General features: G+C 36.9%; 1 protein-coding gene across 1 annotated transcript; it reads left to right on the forward strand.

The window, feature by feature from the left end:
• The first annotated feature begins 13961 nt into the window (after positions 1–13961).
• LOC145614518 (rho GTPase-activating protein 2-like) lies at positions 13962–17483 on the forward strand. The gene is made up of 4 exons (XM_081669575.1): positions 13962–14412; positions 15647–15767; positions 15898–16248; positions 16557–17483. The coding sequence occupies exons 1-4, from the start codon at positions 14075–14077 to the stop codon at positions 17121–17123; spliced, it is 1377 nt and encodes a 458-aa protein (XP_081525701.1). The 5' UTR covers positions 13962–14074; the 3' UTR covers positions 17124–17483.
• The last annotated feature ends 1158 nt before the right edge of the window (positions 17484–18641 follow it).

Below are 18641 nucleotides of genomic sequence, written 5' to 3' on the forward strand. Positions count from 1 at the left end.
TTTCTTTGTAGAATTTCTTCTTATATCCTAATCCTTCAGTTCTTTTAGTTTAAGCATTCACAATCCAGTCAGGCACGTTGTACTCAATGGGTTGTTTACCTTTTCTAACTCTTTCAAGTTCCCCCTCAAGATTATCCTTATCCAATTTTAGTTCTTCTAATTCAGATTTTTAACTTTTCAAAATTATGATACTGATCACGAAGAGGAACTTCAGAGTTGGGTACTGCTTCACCAATTTTAAGTAAAGAAATTTCCACATTCAAAAGAGTATTATCATGTTTTAGTCTTTCAAGGTTTTCTTTTAAGTTAACATTGTCATCGAAAAGACTAAAGAACCTATTTTGAATATCAAATTTCATATTGTCCATCCATTCATTGTGTTCTTTGTAAGTTTCAAGTGCCTTGTCAATTTGTGCTTTAGCTTTGTGGAGTTCCTTTAAATCTTCCTGGATGTCTAAAACAATATGTATCAAATTCTCTTTAGAGAAATGTCTCAGATCTTTAGGAGAAAACTATACCTTATCCTTGTATTCTTGTAATTTGGCCTTTTCATCAATCTAAGCCATAAGACATAGATGAGTCGTTTCTTCTGAGGGTTGATCTTCTTCTTCATCTGAATCTGAGTCTCTCATGCAGCCATCATTGCTTTCTTTACATTCTCCTTGGTAAAGTAGGGCTTGTAGATTTTGGACTCCTTGGCTTATTCCTTTCCTTTGAACTTACCTTTATCATTCTCCTTTAGAGGACAGTCCCTTATATAGTGATCTTTGGAGCCACACTTGAAATATGTAGTGTCTTTGGAACTCGCTGACCTCTTGTTCCTATCAAACTTCTTGTTAATTGCGTTGTTCATCATCTTTTTAAACCTTCTGACTAGCATTGCCATCTCTTCCTCATCAAATTTAGATTCATCTGAGTCTTGTACTTTAAGCGCAAGGCTCTTGTTCTTGGAACTCTCTGCATTGGAACTCAAATGAAGTTCATGAGTCATCAATGAACTAGCCAGCTGTTCCATGTTGAACTTTGTAAAATCCTTGGATTCCTGCATAGCAGTAACCTTGGATCTCATCGTTCATCTTGTGGTAGACTCCTCAAGATCTTTCTAGCCTGTTCATCTATAGGAATGTGCCTACCTAGGGAACTCATTTCATTAACTATATCATTAAACCTAGTGAACATTTCCTCTATGGTTTCCTTGGATTGCATTTCAAACCTCTCATACCTAGACATTAATAAATCAATTTTGGAACATTTTACCTCATTTGTACCTTCATGAGTAACTTCCAGTAGATCCCAAATCTGTTTGGTAGTCTTCCATCCCATGATTTGGTTATATTCATGGGGTCCAAGACCACAGTGCAAATACTTGATAGATAAAGCATTAAACCCAAGATTCTGATAGTCTTCTTTATCAAAATCAGTAATAAGTTTAGGAACTACCTCATTTTTGTCATTGGTTGTGGTTACCTCAAAGTCACCAAATAATAACACGCCAAACCTGGTAATTTTCAGCCTTGATGAATATTTCCATCCTGTTCTTCCAGTAGGTATAAAAATTACCATTGAACAAGGGTGGACGTTAGGTTGAATAACCTTCTTCAAGTTCCTCTTTGTAGTTCATCTCTCCTCAGGAACTTACTCGGTAAAGTTATCTGCTTACACATGAGAACCTTACTGTAGACACCCATTTGTGTCTCCCCAAAACCAAACCCAGTGATGAGTACCTTTCACGTCGAATCATTATCTAATGAAGTGAAAGTGTGGAAAGTCTAGTGTTGCGGTTAGTTTTAAGTCTTTTCTTTCTCTTTGTTTTTGAAAACCTATTTTATGAAAATAGCCAATCCAGTTTAGTTTGGTCCATGAAAAGGGTCCAATAATAGTGTAGTTGGATCGGGTTCAAAAAGAGCTTTCCAATGATATATTATAAGCCCAATTCCGATGAATAATGAGGAAGTTATGGCCAAATTACTAAACTGGGCCCGGTTTGATTTTTATATGCGGCCCAATGATCTAGGGGAGGGCCTATTATGATTTATCATTCCTAATGCAATTAAGATTGATTATGGTCTTCTAGGATCTTCTAAAAGGTTCTTTTGAATCCTAATTTGATTAGCATTGATAGTTGAGTTTTAAGAGTTTTATTTAGAATAAAAGAAGTGTTTTTAAGGAAATTACAGTTTTACCCCTCGTACGCTAAAATTTTATCAAAATATGAAAACGCGTGGAAAAACTGATTGTAGCGCCGCAACTATAGTATGTCGCCTGGCGATAGGCCTGGCGTCGCGGCGACATGTCTGTCGCTTGGGGTGTGTTTGGCGACAGCGTCGTGTTTTATTCTTTTCGAAACTCTGATTCTTTTTTTATCATATCCGACTTATTTTTAATCACCAGCTCTCATCAAGAAATTCTTGATTTACTCTCTCTCTCTTTTTTCTAAACTAGCCTTCTCACATACAAAATTCTGCATTCACAAGATCTAGACACACCTAGCCAAGTTCAAAGTTGCCTTCGCCCTAGACGTGAAAGAAAGAGATACGAGGCATCCAAGTAAGTACTTTAATGGTTTAATTGATATTATGATATAGAAATCATGTTTAGGTTGTTATTTTGATTCCTAGTATCATGTTTAGGGTAATTTCTAATATCAAGTATGATTAAAAGAATGCTTCCTAGTATCATGTCTAGGGTAGAGAATAAGTTTCTTAAATCAATTATGATTTCTGTGATGCTTCCTATTTTCTTTCCTAATATTGATGTTAGTATCATGTTAGGGCTAAATCTTTGATCTTTAATGTTTAGTGACATGCTAGGGTTTGTTATTAATCTTGTTAGTATCATGCCTAGGATCTTGCTATTAATATTATACTTTAACATGATTATAATTGTTATTTTATGATTATTATTATGTTGCTTGATGCTTATTTATTGTTATTACTTGATCACGCCTTTTATGCATGTTTGAAGGGAATTGGTACTTGTAATCACGCTTAATAAGATAATTAATAATCTTGTTTAGGGATAATTTGATTATAATTCAAGTGATCGCCAATAATAGATTTGTTTGTGCATTAATATTCAACCAACATAGATTAAACAGGTTTAGGGTAACCTAATGATTGCATGTTAGTCAGAAAGCGCACATGAATACGAGAAGAATAAAGTAGAGGCCTATTATTAGGGCGGGTTCAATCTCTTTTAGGTTGGATTTGTACCTTCATCCCCGAACTTCCAGTCATGGTTCCAGAACTGTTGGAGTTAACGATCTCTTGGATCGTTAAGGGGTGTAACCTTCACCCTATGAACGGTTTACAAGTTCCTAAAACTTGTTGGCGACTCTTTTGCTCTATCTTCTTTCCCTCTGGACGCCACCATACTTTAGTGTATGATCACAATGAGGTTCAAGTTTGGGGTAATGCTTGAAATATTGCCTACACTTACTCTCATACCAATTGTTAGTTCAGACAAACACTACAAGAGGGGGTGAATTCACTAGTAGAAAAATTGAATTTGGCACCGCCAAATGGCCACCGGTTTTTAAAAACCGGTGGCAAAAAAATAAGGGAAAATGGGCGGGATTTTGTGGGAAGGGTATTGCCACCGGTTTGAACCGAACCGGTGGTCAAAATATTAATTCCACCGGTTCAAAACCGGTGGCTTTGTTTAAAAAAAAAAAACCGCCCCCTCCCCTTTATAAACCCCTAACCCTAACTAAACCCTCTCTCTTCCCTCCCCTCTCCTCCTGCTCTCACTCTCTCCTACTCTCACTCTCACTCTCGTCTCACCCCTCTCTCGTCTCACTTCTCTTTCCTCCTTTCTCATCTCAAAGCTCTCTCGTCGCCGGCGGTGGTGTTAAAAACTTTTGTGGTTGGTGGTGTTAAAAAATTAATGGTTTTTAAGGTTAAATTCGACCATGAAATTTCTAGATCTAGACTTTTCATGGTCGAATTTGACCTTATTAAACCAAATTCAAACCAATTTCGGTTATAAAGGTATGTTTTTTGGTTTTTTTTTTTTTTTTAAATTTTCGCTTGTTTTTTGGTTACTGTCGTGGTGGTTCTGGCGGTGGGTAGGGTTTTATTTGCGGCTGTTGTGGTTGATGTCGTGGTGGGTGTGGCGTTGGGTAGGGTTTTGGTTTGGTTGTGGGTTCGGTTACGGGTTGTGGTGGGTTTGGGTGATGGGTCGTGGTGGGTTTCGGTGATGGGTCTTGGTGGCTTGGATGCGGTTTGGGTGGGTCTGGGGTTGGAGCTGGTGGTGTTGGGGTGGTGTTGGGTGACGATTGGTGGTGGTAGGGGGGTCGTGTGTTCTGGGCGAGGGTTTGGGCTGGGGTTGGAGCTGGTGGTGTTGGGGTGGTGTGGGGTGGCGGTTGGTGGTGGTAGGGGGGTCGTGTGTTCTGGGCGAGGGTTTGGGCTGGGGTTGGAGCTGGTGGTGTTGGGGTGGTGTGGGGTGGCGGTTGGTGGTGGTAGGGGGTCTTGTGTTCTGGGTGGTGGGTTATGGTGGTTTTTTTGTTTTTTTTTAGAAGATTAATTTTAGAAATTAGGCCAATTAGCCTAATCCATACTAATTGTATGACATCTTTTGTTTATCAGGAAAATAGGAAATGCTGCTGCTATTGATGCTCTACAGAATTTCACCATCCTTTGAAGAATACTTTGAAGACTAGGCTGATGTTTTAACTATTTGTTTGGTGTAATTTCATTAATTTAGTTCTTTTAAATTGGAATTGTTAATTTGTTTGTACTTATAAATTTAGTTTTTTCACTCTTAAAAAGTGTACTATTACTAATTATTGATGAATATATACGTAGTTTATGTATATTATGTATTTATATACCTGTCTGCTACATTTTAAGTGAAAAAAATGCTTTTTTTGTTTTTTTAGGGCATTATTGCCACCGGTTCACATCAAAAACCGGTGGCAATACTTGTTTTTGCCACCGGTTTTGAACCGGTGGCTTTTTAAAATATTATTGCCACCCCCCAAAAAACCACCGGTTCAAAACCGGTGGCAAAAGGGGGTTTTGAACCGGTGGGCAAATGCTTTTTTCGCCTAGTGATTGTATGTGAGTTCCTATTGACTATTTTTCAAAGAATGTAAAACAAACTTTAAAGGAACTTGCAATGCACACAATATTTTACGAGTAAACCTTCCAAGGCCCAACTAGAAGTAAAACCTCGACCCTTCTAAGGGATTTCCAAAACAAACCAATTCACTATAATAGGGCAAATTTCTCAAGTTACAATCCTATTATAATCAAATCACTACTCACAAGTTCTAGAATAAACTTGATACACAGTAGGACCCTATCCTACCCAATCTAAGTCCCTGACTTAGACTCACTCGTACTCATTGAGTACTATTCCCACTATTGTATGCAATGATAATTAAACACACACACACACCCAAGAACCCAACCAATTACAAAGTAGAGACACTATTATATGAGAGGCAAGCAATGCATGAAATCCGAAACAACTGTGACAAAGCTAAAGACTTGGCAAACTTACACAATTAAACACTCTTAGATTTTCTTCAGGCATAAACTCACCGAAAATGAATTTTCAAATCTCTACTATTTATACAAGACTAGCTTGTATAGAAAGTAGAGTTTTAAAAAGATAACCATGTAAATTTTCCTTAATCCAAAAAAAAGGTTTTAAGTAAATGTTTTAGAAGAAAATATTTTAGGAAATTTAATAAAGATAGATTATCTCAAAGAATAAAATCTTTTTGATAATTGATTTTAAAGAAAGTAAATCTTGTTTAATAAAAATCTTTTCCTAAAAACTTATCTTTTTAATTTTCCAATTTTAAGAAGCTTGCCAAGCTTTTGCCATGTTTCTAATAAATATCATGCATAACCTACTTAACATATTTACAACAATTACTAAAGATAAAACATTATTAAAACTAAATTGTTGCGTCAATACTCTGAATATATGTGGGATGCTTTGGCTTCACGCAGTCCAGGACTAAGTTCCTGCTGTCAATTTCCTTCCAGTTTCAACCTGGAACTTCACAGACCAAGTTCTTCCAAAACTTGCGGTCTTCAACGTACTCCAAGTCAATTTCTTGCCTTGCTGTCTTCAGGTTCCTGTTAAGGAACTTCATTAGTTCCTGTGAGGGAACTCTTCTTCTCTCTTTCTGAACTTTCCTTGAGCTCTCTAGAATGTCTTTATAAACGAGGCTACTATTCCACTTCCAAAGTCAACTTCACCTGTCTAGATTACAGCACTTAGAAAACTCTTATTAGTTTGAAGTTTGATTAGTTTAAGTTCATCATCATCAAAACCTTTAAGCTTCAACATACTCGATTATCCTCGAATAGAGGCTAAAAACAAGTTTGCTAGATTGTCACACCAAATAAAGGTTGCTTGCTCGATTGTCCTTGGACAGATGCTAAAGATACGATTGCTCAATTATCCCCGAATAGAGGCTAAAGATACATTTGTTCAATTATCCTTGAAACGAGGATGTTTGTTCGATTGTCCCTGGTTGAAGCTACGTTTGTTCCCGAAACGAGGACGTTTGCTCTATTATCCCTGAATAGAGGCTAAGAAATGTGTTTAATGATGACGATGGTAATGTCAATCAAGTGCGTCTAATTGTATAGGAAATGAGTGATGTACCTAAGACCTCCAAAATGGACTTAGATTGCCAAAGGACTCGTATGGACGGTGATTGACTCATGACTTGACTGACTGACTCAACAAAGCTAGTCTTGACATGACATGAAATGTGTATGATTTGAGATTGTTTGTGTATGTGTATGTTTTTAGTGTGGTCTTGCAAACACAAAATACTAGAATGCAAAAATATTCGTCGTTTTTGTTATAAGTGGAAGGTACTGACTTTTTCCCGAAAAAGAAAGATGTGGAAAATGAAGGTTTGAAATTTTTTTTTTTTAAACTTTCCCAAAATTAAAAATTTTAGAAAAGTTTTTTAACTTCCTCAAAAGACAAGTTTTAGAAATTTTTTTTTGAACTTCCTTTAAATTCATAGCGCACGTTCCTTTAAATTGCTTTTCATATTCTTCCCATACATTCCTTTAAATTGCTTTTACGCCTAAGTTGATGAGTAGAACTCCAAGTATCGTAAAGGGACTTTGAATTTCTTGAAAACGATGGTTATAATGGATATAACGACGATCAAAAGCTCAAATTACAATGATTCAGATCGTATTGTCTTCTCGATCCTAACTTAACTTGGCTATGGTTTGTAGATTTGGGCTGGACTAGGAAAGGGTTCAAATGGATGTTTAGGTTAGGAAATGATTGGATAAGGTAGATTAAAATAAAAGTGGGCTAGGAGTTTAAATAATTCATAATTCTGATGTGCAACCTGGCCAATTGGTGGTAAAAGGTCATTCATCACTGAGTTTGGGTCAGGGAAACACAATTATGTGCCTTAGAAGGCCTTAATCGTTTCATCAAACTTAAATGAGATCCAAATATGGCTTAATTTTTTTTGTTTTAATCAAGCAACTTTAGAATATGGTGTAAAAAAACCCCAAACACTCTCTTCTCTCTCCTCTAACAAACCAAACCCCGTAAACCTAGGTGCTCGCCAAGATCCGGCGCTGCAGCCGTTTCTCCGGCGAGTTTCCTCTGTTTTTGCCTCTTCTTAATCTGTGAGAATCGTGTTCGATCCTCTACGTGAAGAAAAAAGCAGATTCGAGACCTCAAAAGGGCTTCAATTTCAGGTATTTTCTAATCAACAAGAAGTACGATTGGGTTAGTGTTACGGACGAAACAAGAATTCAAGGCTAGCCTTAACGCCGCCGTTGAAAAGGATATCGGTAAAAGATTTCCCCGACGGTAAAGGTGAAGTTAGGATTAGGGTTTTCTCTTTCCTTTGCCGAAGTTCGGTCAAGGTGGGGCGAGTTCTTGCGTTAGGCTACAAGATCGGTTCGTTGTTGTCCTAGTTGTGTTTCAGGGTGAGGTAATCGGTCTGAGTTCTGCTTTTTCTTTTTAGTGTTTTTCAAATTGCTCAATTTTAGCTTATTGTGGCTTTTGTTAGTGATGGTTGGTTTTCTAGTTCTGTTCTTTGGTTTAGTGGATCTCCATAAGGTTGTTGTCAGGTGTTGTTTAGATTCTAACCTTGTAAGGAGCTTATTAATTATTTTGGTGGTTGAGGTTATAAAGGATAAAGGAGTGTTATGGGAGTATTGTTTTGTGTTAGTTTCTGTTATAGGGGTTACAAGGTGTGATAATGCCTTGTTTGGTTCTAGGTTGATGGCGGTGAAAGCTTGTTTTTGTTTAGAAAAAGTGTTGTTTGGTAAGGAGTTGGTGGGTGTTACTTGGTCCTTGTTCGTGTTCTCTTCAATTTTAATTGTCGAAAGATCTTTGGAGAATTGACTATGTTCAATTCACATTTAAACTTAGCAATGGTTTATCAAATCGTTGCCCTGAAGGCGTCTCCCCAAATGCAAAGTTTGGGGGTTTATAGCATGTCATTAAAGGTCTCTCTTCTTGAAGAGTAACAAAGAGTACCTATTTACGATATCGTGTTACAAGTTGTGATTCTTTTCACCCGATGTAGCCTTGACACTTCCTTCTTACCAGCTCTTTTGTCGTTAATCCTAGTCCTTTGTGGTTTGCTCTTCAACAACAAAAATTACTCCGTCTGCCTCAACTACTTTATTAGTTCTTGTGAGAACTCTTCAGATGTATGCTCCAAGACAAGTGAATTTGGTTTCAAGCAATAAAGACCCTTCAAACAAGAAGTTTTAAAGTTTTGTTATTGCTTATGTTGGTTTGTAAGAGCTAGTTTAGCTCATTTAAGTGTTTTGGTATAGTTTGTAATAGTTTGATTTTGTTGTTGTCAAAAAATAAATAAATAAATAAATAAATATGGCTTAATAAAAGTTTGTCATGCAGTTGTTCAAAGGTTCATGATGTACAAAGTAATGCTTATAATTCTACGACTCGTTCAAGATATATTCAAAATATAAAAAAAGATGAGAAATAATGACTCCACATTTTATTTGGTACAACTTAGTTGTATAAGATCTTATAAATTATATACTACCTCCGTTAACAGTTATTTGCAACGAAAGGGACATGCGCGGACTCCTAGGCGAAAGTTTTAAAACATGATTATTGAAATACAAGGGTAGTACTTAAGTATTAATCTAATTTTTAAAAAACCACAATTAACCAAAATCAATAAACCACCAAACTCAGAACCCAGATTCACCACCACCACTGAAACCCAGAACCCACCAAAAACCACCACCACCGAAACCCAGAACCCGCCGAAAACCACCACCACCGACACCCAGAACCCACCGAAAACCACCACCAACAAACCTACTGAACCCACCACCACCGAATACCACCAACACCCAGAAAACCACCATCAAAACCCATTGAAAACCACCAAAATCCACTAAATACCACCACTGAAAACCACCACTATAACCTATCGAAAACAACCACCAAACCCACTGAAAACAACCACCAAAACCAAAAAATCCCCAATCAAACCACCCCCTTCCCCCCACGAATTGAATTAATCCCAACCACCACCACCACGAATTGAATTAATCCCAACTACCACCATAAAACCCAGCACCACCTAGACCACCCACAACACCTACAAAAGCTTGAACACCACCTAGACCCCCGACACTTAGATCCACCCACGAAACCCACAAAACCTTGACCACCATATCCACGATACTCGTGCCGCACAAAACCACCTCCAATTTTAGATCTCCATGGAAGATGGGGATGATGAAGGAGGAGTGAGATTTTGATGGTGGAGGAGAGAGATTTTGATGATGAAGGAGGAAAGAGAAATTTTGTTGATGAACCACGAAGGGTGAGTGAGATTTGGATGAATATGATGTGAATGAGGAGTGAGAAATGTGATGAACTAGATGAATGTTGAGAGGTTTGGTTTTTTTACAGATTTGATTTTTTTTTCTTTAGAAGATTAGACGAGTTAAGTTAGGGTTATAATAGAGTATAGTTAATGAAATAATTAAAGGAGTAAGTTGGTTAAGTGAGGGCAGTTTGGTCATTTCAAACAAAAAAACTTACCAAAAGAGGAAAAAAATCAGTTTGTTGCACATAATATATAGCACCTGTTTTTGGCAAATGTTGCAAATAACCGTTAACGGAGGTAGTATATGATATCCTTGATCAATGGGGTAGTAGAATAATCCTCAATACAAACTCTAGTGTAGGTACTGTGACAGTTTATCTATATACTCTAGAATGGGTACGTAGCACCGTATGATGCAGAACATTATAGAGCTTGTGATCATGGAATGATTCATAGAATTGTGCCATATTCTAATACTAATACTACCTTCTTTTGGAAACAAATATACATAGTTCAAAAAATATGCTTTTAGAAGAATTTATAGGTTTCAGTTGGGTCAATTTTGGTTCAGATTCTTCCGGGTGTAGGTCGAGTCCGATTCGAGTCAAATTCATAACGGGTTCAATTTCAGGTCCGAGTTGTATTGAGTTGGGTTTGGTCGGGTTAATAGATGGTGCATTTGGGTTCGGGTTAAGGTTGGGTCAGATAATTATTTGGTCGGGTAATCTTAAAGTTGGATCATTCTTGGTTTTGGTTCAAGTTCAATTCGAATAAATTTGATGTGGTCAAGTTAATTTATTTAATTACGCTCTGCATAATTTGTTCAAGAATTATCAAGATTTTATTACAACTATATACGAAGTAATAAAGAACAAAGGTATATAAAATTTTATTAAACCTTCCATGACTCGCTTCAATAACAGCTTGTGTTGGGTTATAAACGTTTACAGGTTCTAATAGGGTTGGGTACTAGTTCGGGTTCAAATTGTTGTCGGGTCGGTTTAAATCGGTTGACGGTTACTATTGGGTCGGGTGCAGGTTCGGATTCAGGTCATAAAGTATTGGATCAAATCAGTTGTCGGTTAACATCAGGTTGGATCAGGTCGGGTTACGGGTCACTAGTCTCACCCATTGTTCGAGTACAGGTCAGGTTCATATCATTACCGGTTCAGGTTGGGTTCTCGGGTCAAGTAAATTTTTGATAACTCTAGCTTGAAACAAATGTCACAATTCTCACAACCCTGGAAAAAGAAAATAGTATAATAATAACGTGTACACAACATAATGTTCAGCACCAAATGAAATTATAAGGTTTGATAGGCAAAGATAGCAACCTAGCTGAGTATGACCCGACCCGAAATTGACCCGACATTTGGACCCGAAAATTGACTCGACTTGACCTTATTATCCGTTGAACTGATATCAACCCGAAACCCGAAATGATCTGACCTGATCTAACCCAATTATCCGTCATTCGGGTCAGGAACAGGTCGGGTTAATTCGGGTCGAGTCAATTTCAGGTCAATCAATATTTGGGTTGGGTCTTGTCGAGTCGATTCGGGTTTCAGGTGAGTTTCGGATCAATGGTATTTCGGGTCGGGTATCAGGTTAACACTTCGGGTCAGGTCAATTCAGTCCAATTATCGGGTCAAGTTCGAGTAGGGTCAAATTCGGGTTAGGTCTATTCGGGTCAAGTCAATTTTCATTTATGTGGATGTAGAAAGTTGACCAATAATATATTCTAATTATCAATATGTAAAAAATATAACAGTTGAATATTAATAATATATTCATTAGACAATTCCAATAGTACTAGATACCCAAGACTTTATTGCTTCATATGTATGATCACTATCATTGATTAATTGGTCAAAAATTCAACGGAAATTTCATCAAATGCCCCTGAGTTATTTTTTTATTCACCAAATACCCATCAAAACTTTCAAATTCACCAAATACTCTTGAGTTTAAGAAAAATGTCATCAAATGCCCTTAATGACTAACGGCGGTTAACACCGTTAGTCATTAATGACTAATATGCCACGTGGCAGCCTCTAAGTGGTTGTTGTAATATTAATTAATTTATTATTAAAAAAAACTTTAAAAAATAAATAAATAAAAACTTTTAAAATAGAAAAAAAAATTATAAAAAAAAAAATTACCCCAACCACCCAAGACCCACCCCCACCCCCAACGGCTGACCACCGGCCACCACCCCCAGACCCTGCGCCGGTGGTCAATTTTCGCCGGCGAGGGAAGCCCCCACCCTCCGACACCCCCCTCCCCTACCCCCAGCCCCTTCTCCCTCCGTTTCCCCTCCCCTTAAACCCCTCCCCCACCTCGAAAAATCCCCCTCCCTTCACGGTCGGCGCCCAAACCCCCACCCCGGCGCCGGCGAACCAATTTCGCCCCACCCCCTGCCATCCCCACCCCCTTTCCCCCCTAAACCACCACCCAAAAAACCCTTTAATCGAAAAAACCCCAAATCGAAATCTAGGGTTTCGATTTGGGGCTTTTTCGGGTTTTAAGGTGGTGATTTAGGGGGGAAAGGGGGTGGGGATGGCGGGGGGTGGGGCGAAAAAGGTTCGTCGGCGCCGAGGAGGGGGTTTGGACGCCGGTCGCGAAGGGGGGGGTTTCGAGGGATGGGGAGGGGTTTAAGGGGAGGGGAAACGGAGGGAGAGGGGGCTAGGGGTAGGGGAGGGGGTGTCGAGGGTGGGGGGGTTGGCCTCGCCGGCGACCGGTTCCGGCTGGGAGATGGCGGCCGGCGCCGTCTGCAGGGGTGGTGGGGCGGGGTGGGTCAGGGGGTGGTGGGGGTATTTTTTTAAAAAAAAAATTTAAGTTTTTTTTTTATTATTATTTTTAAAGTTTTTTTAATAATTAATTTATTTATATTACAAGAACCAATTGGATGTTGCCACGTGGCATATTAGTCATTAATGACTAACGGTGTTAACCGCCGTTAGTCATTAAGGGCATTTGGTGAATTTTTTTTAAACTCAGGAGTATTTGGTGAATTTGAAAATTTTGATGGATATTTGGTGAATAAAAAAATTACTCAGGGGCATTTCATGAAATTTCCGAAAATTCAAATTAGATAAAGTGAATAGTGGAAAAAAAAATTCAATATAACACTTAAAAGAAGAAGCTAAGACTCCTAAGAGTAATAGTAATAATAACAATAACAAAAACAAAAACTAATGTTCCTAATCAAATGGAACTCTTTATTAATTACGAGTAATAAATTACGCGCACATTTCAACAATATTATACACACAATGCTATATTGTTTAATTTATGTTATTTTCGATAAGTGTTTATTCGGGTAAAGTAATTAAGCCCTAAATCAGTTAACTCATTTTGAGTATTTGTTAATTTTTGGTCGCGTCATTTGGGGTATAGTTCGGATTACTTCGAGTTTCGAGTCCATTCGGGTCAATCAATGCGGATCAAAATTGGGTCGATCACTTCGGGTTTCAGGTCACTTTGGGTTAGGTTGCTTCAGGTATCAACTCAATTTCGAGTCTGGTCAATTCGGGTATCGGGTCAATTTTGGGTCTGGTTAATTCGGATCGAGTCAATTTGGGTATCGAGTCTAGTTTGAGTCAACTTCACTTCTGGTCAGATATGGGTCAGGTTGGGTCAGCATTGTATTCGGGTCATGGGTTGGGTCATACGGGGTCGGGTCAGAATTGCCAACTCTACCTTTAAGACCCTCTCTAATGGTGAGACTCAAGTGAATATTTTTGGGGGAGAGTAAAATATTTTTTGTAACGTATACCAATAAGTTGGTATCTAAACTTAGCAACTTTCTTTTGGAGTTGCTAAATTGAGAAGTGAGTATGGTATCACCATTGAAGGTAAAAAATAACTCATTTTGTATTTCAACACTCAAATTTGAGTCTCGCCATTAGAGATAGTGTAAGCAAGCAAAAAATCAAGTTCATTTAAAACAATACAAGGGTAACTTAGGAAATCACAAAGTACATAAATATGGAGTATATTTTTACAAAAAATAATAATAAAAAAAAATGGGGTCCCACCTAACAAAATTTGAAAGCAGGTGGCCGTTTGAATCCCACCTCCCCAAAAAAGTATCACACAATTTAAAAAAAATAAAACCAACAAAACACAACACAACCAACAAAACCAACAAAACCAAACTCCCCATTTCAAATCCCACTCTCTCTCCACTCCTCTCTATCTCTCTCACACCAACACACACAAAGTTGTCAAAAACATCATAGCATGACTGGCCTTATAATGGTCACTAAAGGCGGAGGCTGCGGCGGAGGCGGTGGCGGTACAAAAAGTCCTGCACCAACAAAATCAGGTTCATGTTCGTCTACTGATGAGCAGAGTCAGCTATCATTACTTGCATTTCTTATATCCGCGCTTCGAAAGTCCATGGTTTCATGTCGCGTAGATCGAACCGAAGAAGTTATTTCAGCAGTTCATACAATGGATATTGGTTGGCCAACTAATGTTCAACATATTACTCATGTTACTTTTGATCGTTTTCATGGTTTTCTTGGTCTTCCTGTTGAATTTGAAGTTGAAATCCCTCGTAAAGTTCCAAGTGCTAGGTAAATTTTTTTATTAATTTTTTCTTTTCATGGTCTTGAATTTGTGTTTATGGATCTGGGTTTTTAATTTTTTGTTCAATTGGTTAGAATTTGAGTTTAATTTGGTTGAATAAGTGCAGGATTTTCATGTGATTTCATTAATTGAATGTCAAAAATGAGGCTCTAATTTTTAAGTCTGAATGAGTTGTTGTTGCGCTCTCTTCATTTATGACTTTTAATTAAATCACTGGCCCCTCTTATTTTTGTCAAATTTCAAAATTTTAACTACTCTCTTTAATTGGAATGCAATTTGTTACTCTATAGTAAAGTTATTTTTGTTTCTTTTAGTAAGGGTTGCTTTCACTGGTAAAAGGCGTCTAATAGATTTAAACCCGTGCAATACACATAATTGTATTTAGATTCGGACACTTTTGGTTCATTTGTTAGGAAGAATTACCCCTTATAGTGTACTAGGTTTGACTACCTTTAATGTGGCCAAGAAACGTAATTTTCGTGTTTAGCTTTAACCCGAAAATTGGTGGTTTGGATTGGAGGAGAAAGAGTATAAATATTCAGTTTTCTTCAAGTTTTAGGCTTATCATAAAATATACTTATCTTGATAACTTAGAATGTAGTTTGCTTCAATTGTTCAATTGCTCTATCTTGGCATACTTGTTATTATAGGAAGGTATATCTATATTCATCTTTCCAATAAAGGGTTTTGTTATTGGGCTGCTACGTTATGCTATAACCATGTGTTACATTTACCGAATTGGTATCAAGGGAGAACTTATGACAAAATCACGCGTTAATTGGTGTTATAAAATTATACGGGGTACTAATTAAGATTCTTCTATATGGAATTTTGGACTAGTTTTAACAGTTTACAGTTATCTGAACTTTAATTAAAAATCATGTACTGTATGTTCCTTCATTTCAATTTTTTGTTTTGACAACTTATGACAAAATCACGTATTGACTGGATAGTACTGAGATTGAGTGATACGATGAGGTTTCACAGTTGTTACTTGGAGCAACAGAGAAAATACTACTGTGATCATGAGTGTCATCTGGCACAATGCTTTAACTAAGTTTTCAGATGTTGTAGTCCATTCCAGCCTTAAGCTTCTTATGATTGTCGGATTTTGCATTCAGGAAACGAAATATTTTTACATTCTAATGTGCCTGACATTTGATCTGGTTTGATGTTTCTTTAATGTAATGTTGACTTGATAATGAATCTACATCTTTGCAGTGTGAGCGTGTTTGGTGTTTCAGCAGAATCAATGAAATGTGCGTATGACACCAAAGGAAATAGTGTCCCTTTCATACTTTTGCTAATGCAAGAGAGGCTGTATTCACAAGGTGGTCTTAAGGTATGAATTTGCGCTGTGCTTATTAGCTACAACTCTTACAAGTGCAGAAAAAATAGAAGAAGGAAATAAAATTTCTGTTCATTTTGATTATTTTTGTCATCTAATTAGAGGATTTTTGTTATGTTTGCAGGCAGAAGGAATATTTCGTATAAACCCAGAAAATGGTCAAGAAGAACAAGTTAGGGACCAGCTTAACCGGGGCATTGTGCCAGACGACATCGATGTGCACTGTCTAGCTGGCCTTATAAAGACCTGGTTTCGGGAGCTCCCTTCTGGAGTATTGGATGGTCTTTCACCAGAGCAAGTTCTTCAATGTAACAGTGAAGAAGATTACATTGAGCTGGTGAAACAGCTTAAACCAATGGAAGCAGCACTTCTCAATTGGGCTATTGATCTTATGGCTGACGTGGTAGAGGAAGAGGAGTTAAATAAGATGAATGCCAGAAATATTGCTATGGTTTTTGCCCCAAACATGACTCAGGTATAAGAAGGTTCTGTATAAGTTTTTTCGGCCAAGGCCCAAGGGTATAAGAAGTTTTCTGCTGACTGCTATATCACTTATAAATTTATTTTCAACACGATTAGCTTGGCATATTAGACTGACGCCCAAAATATAACAAAAAACCATAGTAGTATGAAGTAACTTCACTTGCCTATAGTTAATCATTGAAACTGAAGATTGTTGTCAAGCACATTGGTTAAATGATGAACAGTCTATCAATCTATTTGTTTTTCAGTTATTCTGGCTCATCTATTATCAAGCTAATCATCTCTGCTTAATGCATGCAGATGTCTGATCCGCTCACTGCTCTAATGCATGCTGTTCAAGTCATGAACTTGCTCAAAACTCTTATAACAAAAACACTTAGGGAACGTGAAGAGGCTGTCACTGACGAGAACTACTCACCAATGTCATCCCGTTCGTCAGGCCAGGAAAGTGATGAGGAATATGACAGCCAGCAGGAAATGGATACGAGCTGTGATTCAAGAGGGCCTGGCTCTGATTGTGATGAATCTGCTGATTATAATCACGATAAAGAGTATGAACATGATGATGAAGGCGGTTCCTTAAGTGAAGTAGGCCATGGTTCCTTGAGTGAAATAGGTGGTGGTTCCTTGAGAGAAATAGAGGAATGTTTCTTAAGGCAATTGGACCGAAACAAGATAACAAGTAATCGTACTGATGAGGCAGAAATTCTAAATTCTGAAAGTAAAACCTGGATATACAGATCCAGTAGTGATGGGAATCTATTCGAGTCAAGAAGCTTATCAGAAAGATATGAGAATGTTAAAGACGTTGAGATGGACCAACTAGTCGAGACTGCCTCTTCGATGCCCTTGCTCATGACTAGTTGACATGAGTGTAGAGACTCTTATCTTCATATGGTAGCCTTAAAGCATTTATTTGACAAATGTTTTGTTGTATGTGCATTGTTGTGTTTGTATATTAGTTTTACGCGTTAGGAACTTAGAATTTCATCGAGTCAAGGATGGAATGTTAGGACTGGTTTGCTTCGTGTGGATTATAGTAGTCAAGGTTCAAAGGTTCAGTTTGCCACTGACCTTTTACTAGAAGATACAAAAGACTTTCTAGCTTTTGACACTGTACTGGTTAAAGTCTGTAGTATTTGAAGTTTCAAATCTAACCATAATTGTACTGTTACAATTTTTACGTTGAAAATCGAGCATTTTCGAGGTAGCAGTCTTGCTAAGCAATGTTTGTAGCTATGAAATTGCTCTTAATAGAAGTACAAGAGTACTTCTCTGCTAGCTGTAGCTTAATATAGCTTGCTTCGTTTGAATTGAAGTCAATTCTCTGTTTTCTTTCAAGGAATTTCGAACTTTTTGACCATTTTTTTATTTGAATCATGAAATGAAACTATTTAACGAATGTCTTCAGTAGAATAGTATACTGCTGAAATTTAATTCTTTTGCGCATGTTCAAAGCATGGTGTGAATGCTTAGTATTAGTTACACAACTTTTTTTTTTTCTTTTTTTGGAATGCTTTCCGTTCATTAATTCAGATGTAAAACTATTCATTTCAACTTAAGCTGTGTTATAAGAACTTTTTTTTTTTTTTTTTTTTTTCTTAATAGATTAGAACATCAACTTAAGTTGTGTTATTTACTTATTTTCTTTTCAAAAAAGTAATTACAGAGAAAATTTTAGGGCTATGTTAAAAAATAAAAAAAGAAAAAGGCTAAAGAAATTTGATCATGCCTAATCATAAGATAAAAATACTGATCTAAGTTCATTCAAATATTCAAAATTGGTACTTATTATTTTCAATAATGTTATAAAATCAGCTAACTGATTCTCTCAACTTTTTTTTTTTTTTTTTTTTTTTTTGTCCCATCCTTACAAACTTACAAAGTATACAAACAAAAGAAAATAAAGACATTAAGGCTAACGCTCTTTAATTGCAATGAGGATGTTGCTTTTGCTTTGATGAAAAAAGATAGAATAGCATGACATTTTGAAACATAAAATCTTAACGATTTATGGGGGTGGGCCTTGGCCCTATCTAGACTCCCTAGATCCGTCCATATAAAATACGAGAGAATATTAATTTATTTTCTCAATTTTATTTTATTTTTTATAAGAAAATTGTCCGATTTGAAATTTCTTAATATTCACTCATTTCTCTTTAACTTTTTTTTGTTTTTTTTTTTTTTTTTTTTTTTTTTTTATGTTATTACATAAGAACAAATACAAATAAATTCATCAAAACAAAATTAATAATAATATTAAAAGTTATGATTTTTCATTTACAACTGTAAAAATCTAAATGATGCATTAAAAAAAGGAAAAATTTTAAATTACCACCCAAAAATGTATCCATTTTTAAAATAACCACCCGTTTAATTTTTTAT

The sequence above is a fragment of the Chenopodium album genome, chromosome 3 (genome assembly GCF_948465745.1).
Source record: "Chenopodium album chromosome 3, dcCheAlbu1.1, whole genome shotgun sequence".
In the NCBI taxonomy this organism is placed as follows: Eukaryota; Viridiplantae; Streptophyta; class Magnoliopsida; order Caryophyllales; family Amaranthaceae; genus Chenopodium; species Chenopodium album.

Excerpts from the sequence above, each read along its gene's own strand:
- LOC145614518 (XM_081669575.1), top strand. The coding sequence starts at position 14,075 with ATGACTGGCCTTATAATGGTCACTAAAGGCGGAGGCTGCGGCGGAGGC. Across the intron at positions 14,413-15,646 it reads CGTAAAGTTCCAAGTGCTAG|TGTGAGCGTGTTTGGTGTTT; the intron begins GTAAATTTTTTT and ends ACATCTTTGCAG. Across the intron at positions 16,249-16,556 it reads TTGCCCCAAACATGACTCAG|ATGTCTGATCCGCTCACTGC; the intron begins GTATAAGAAGGT and ends TAATGCATGCAG.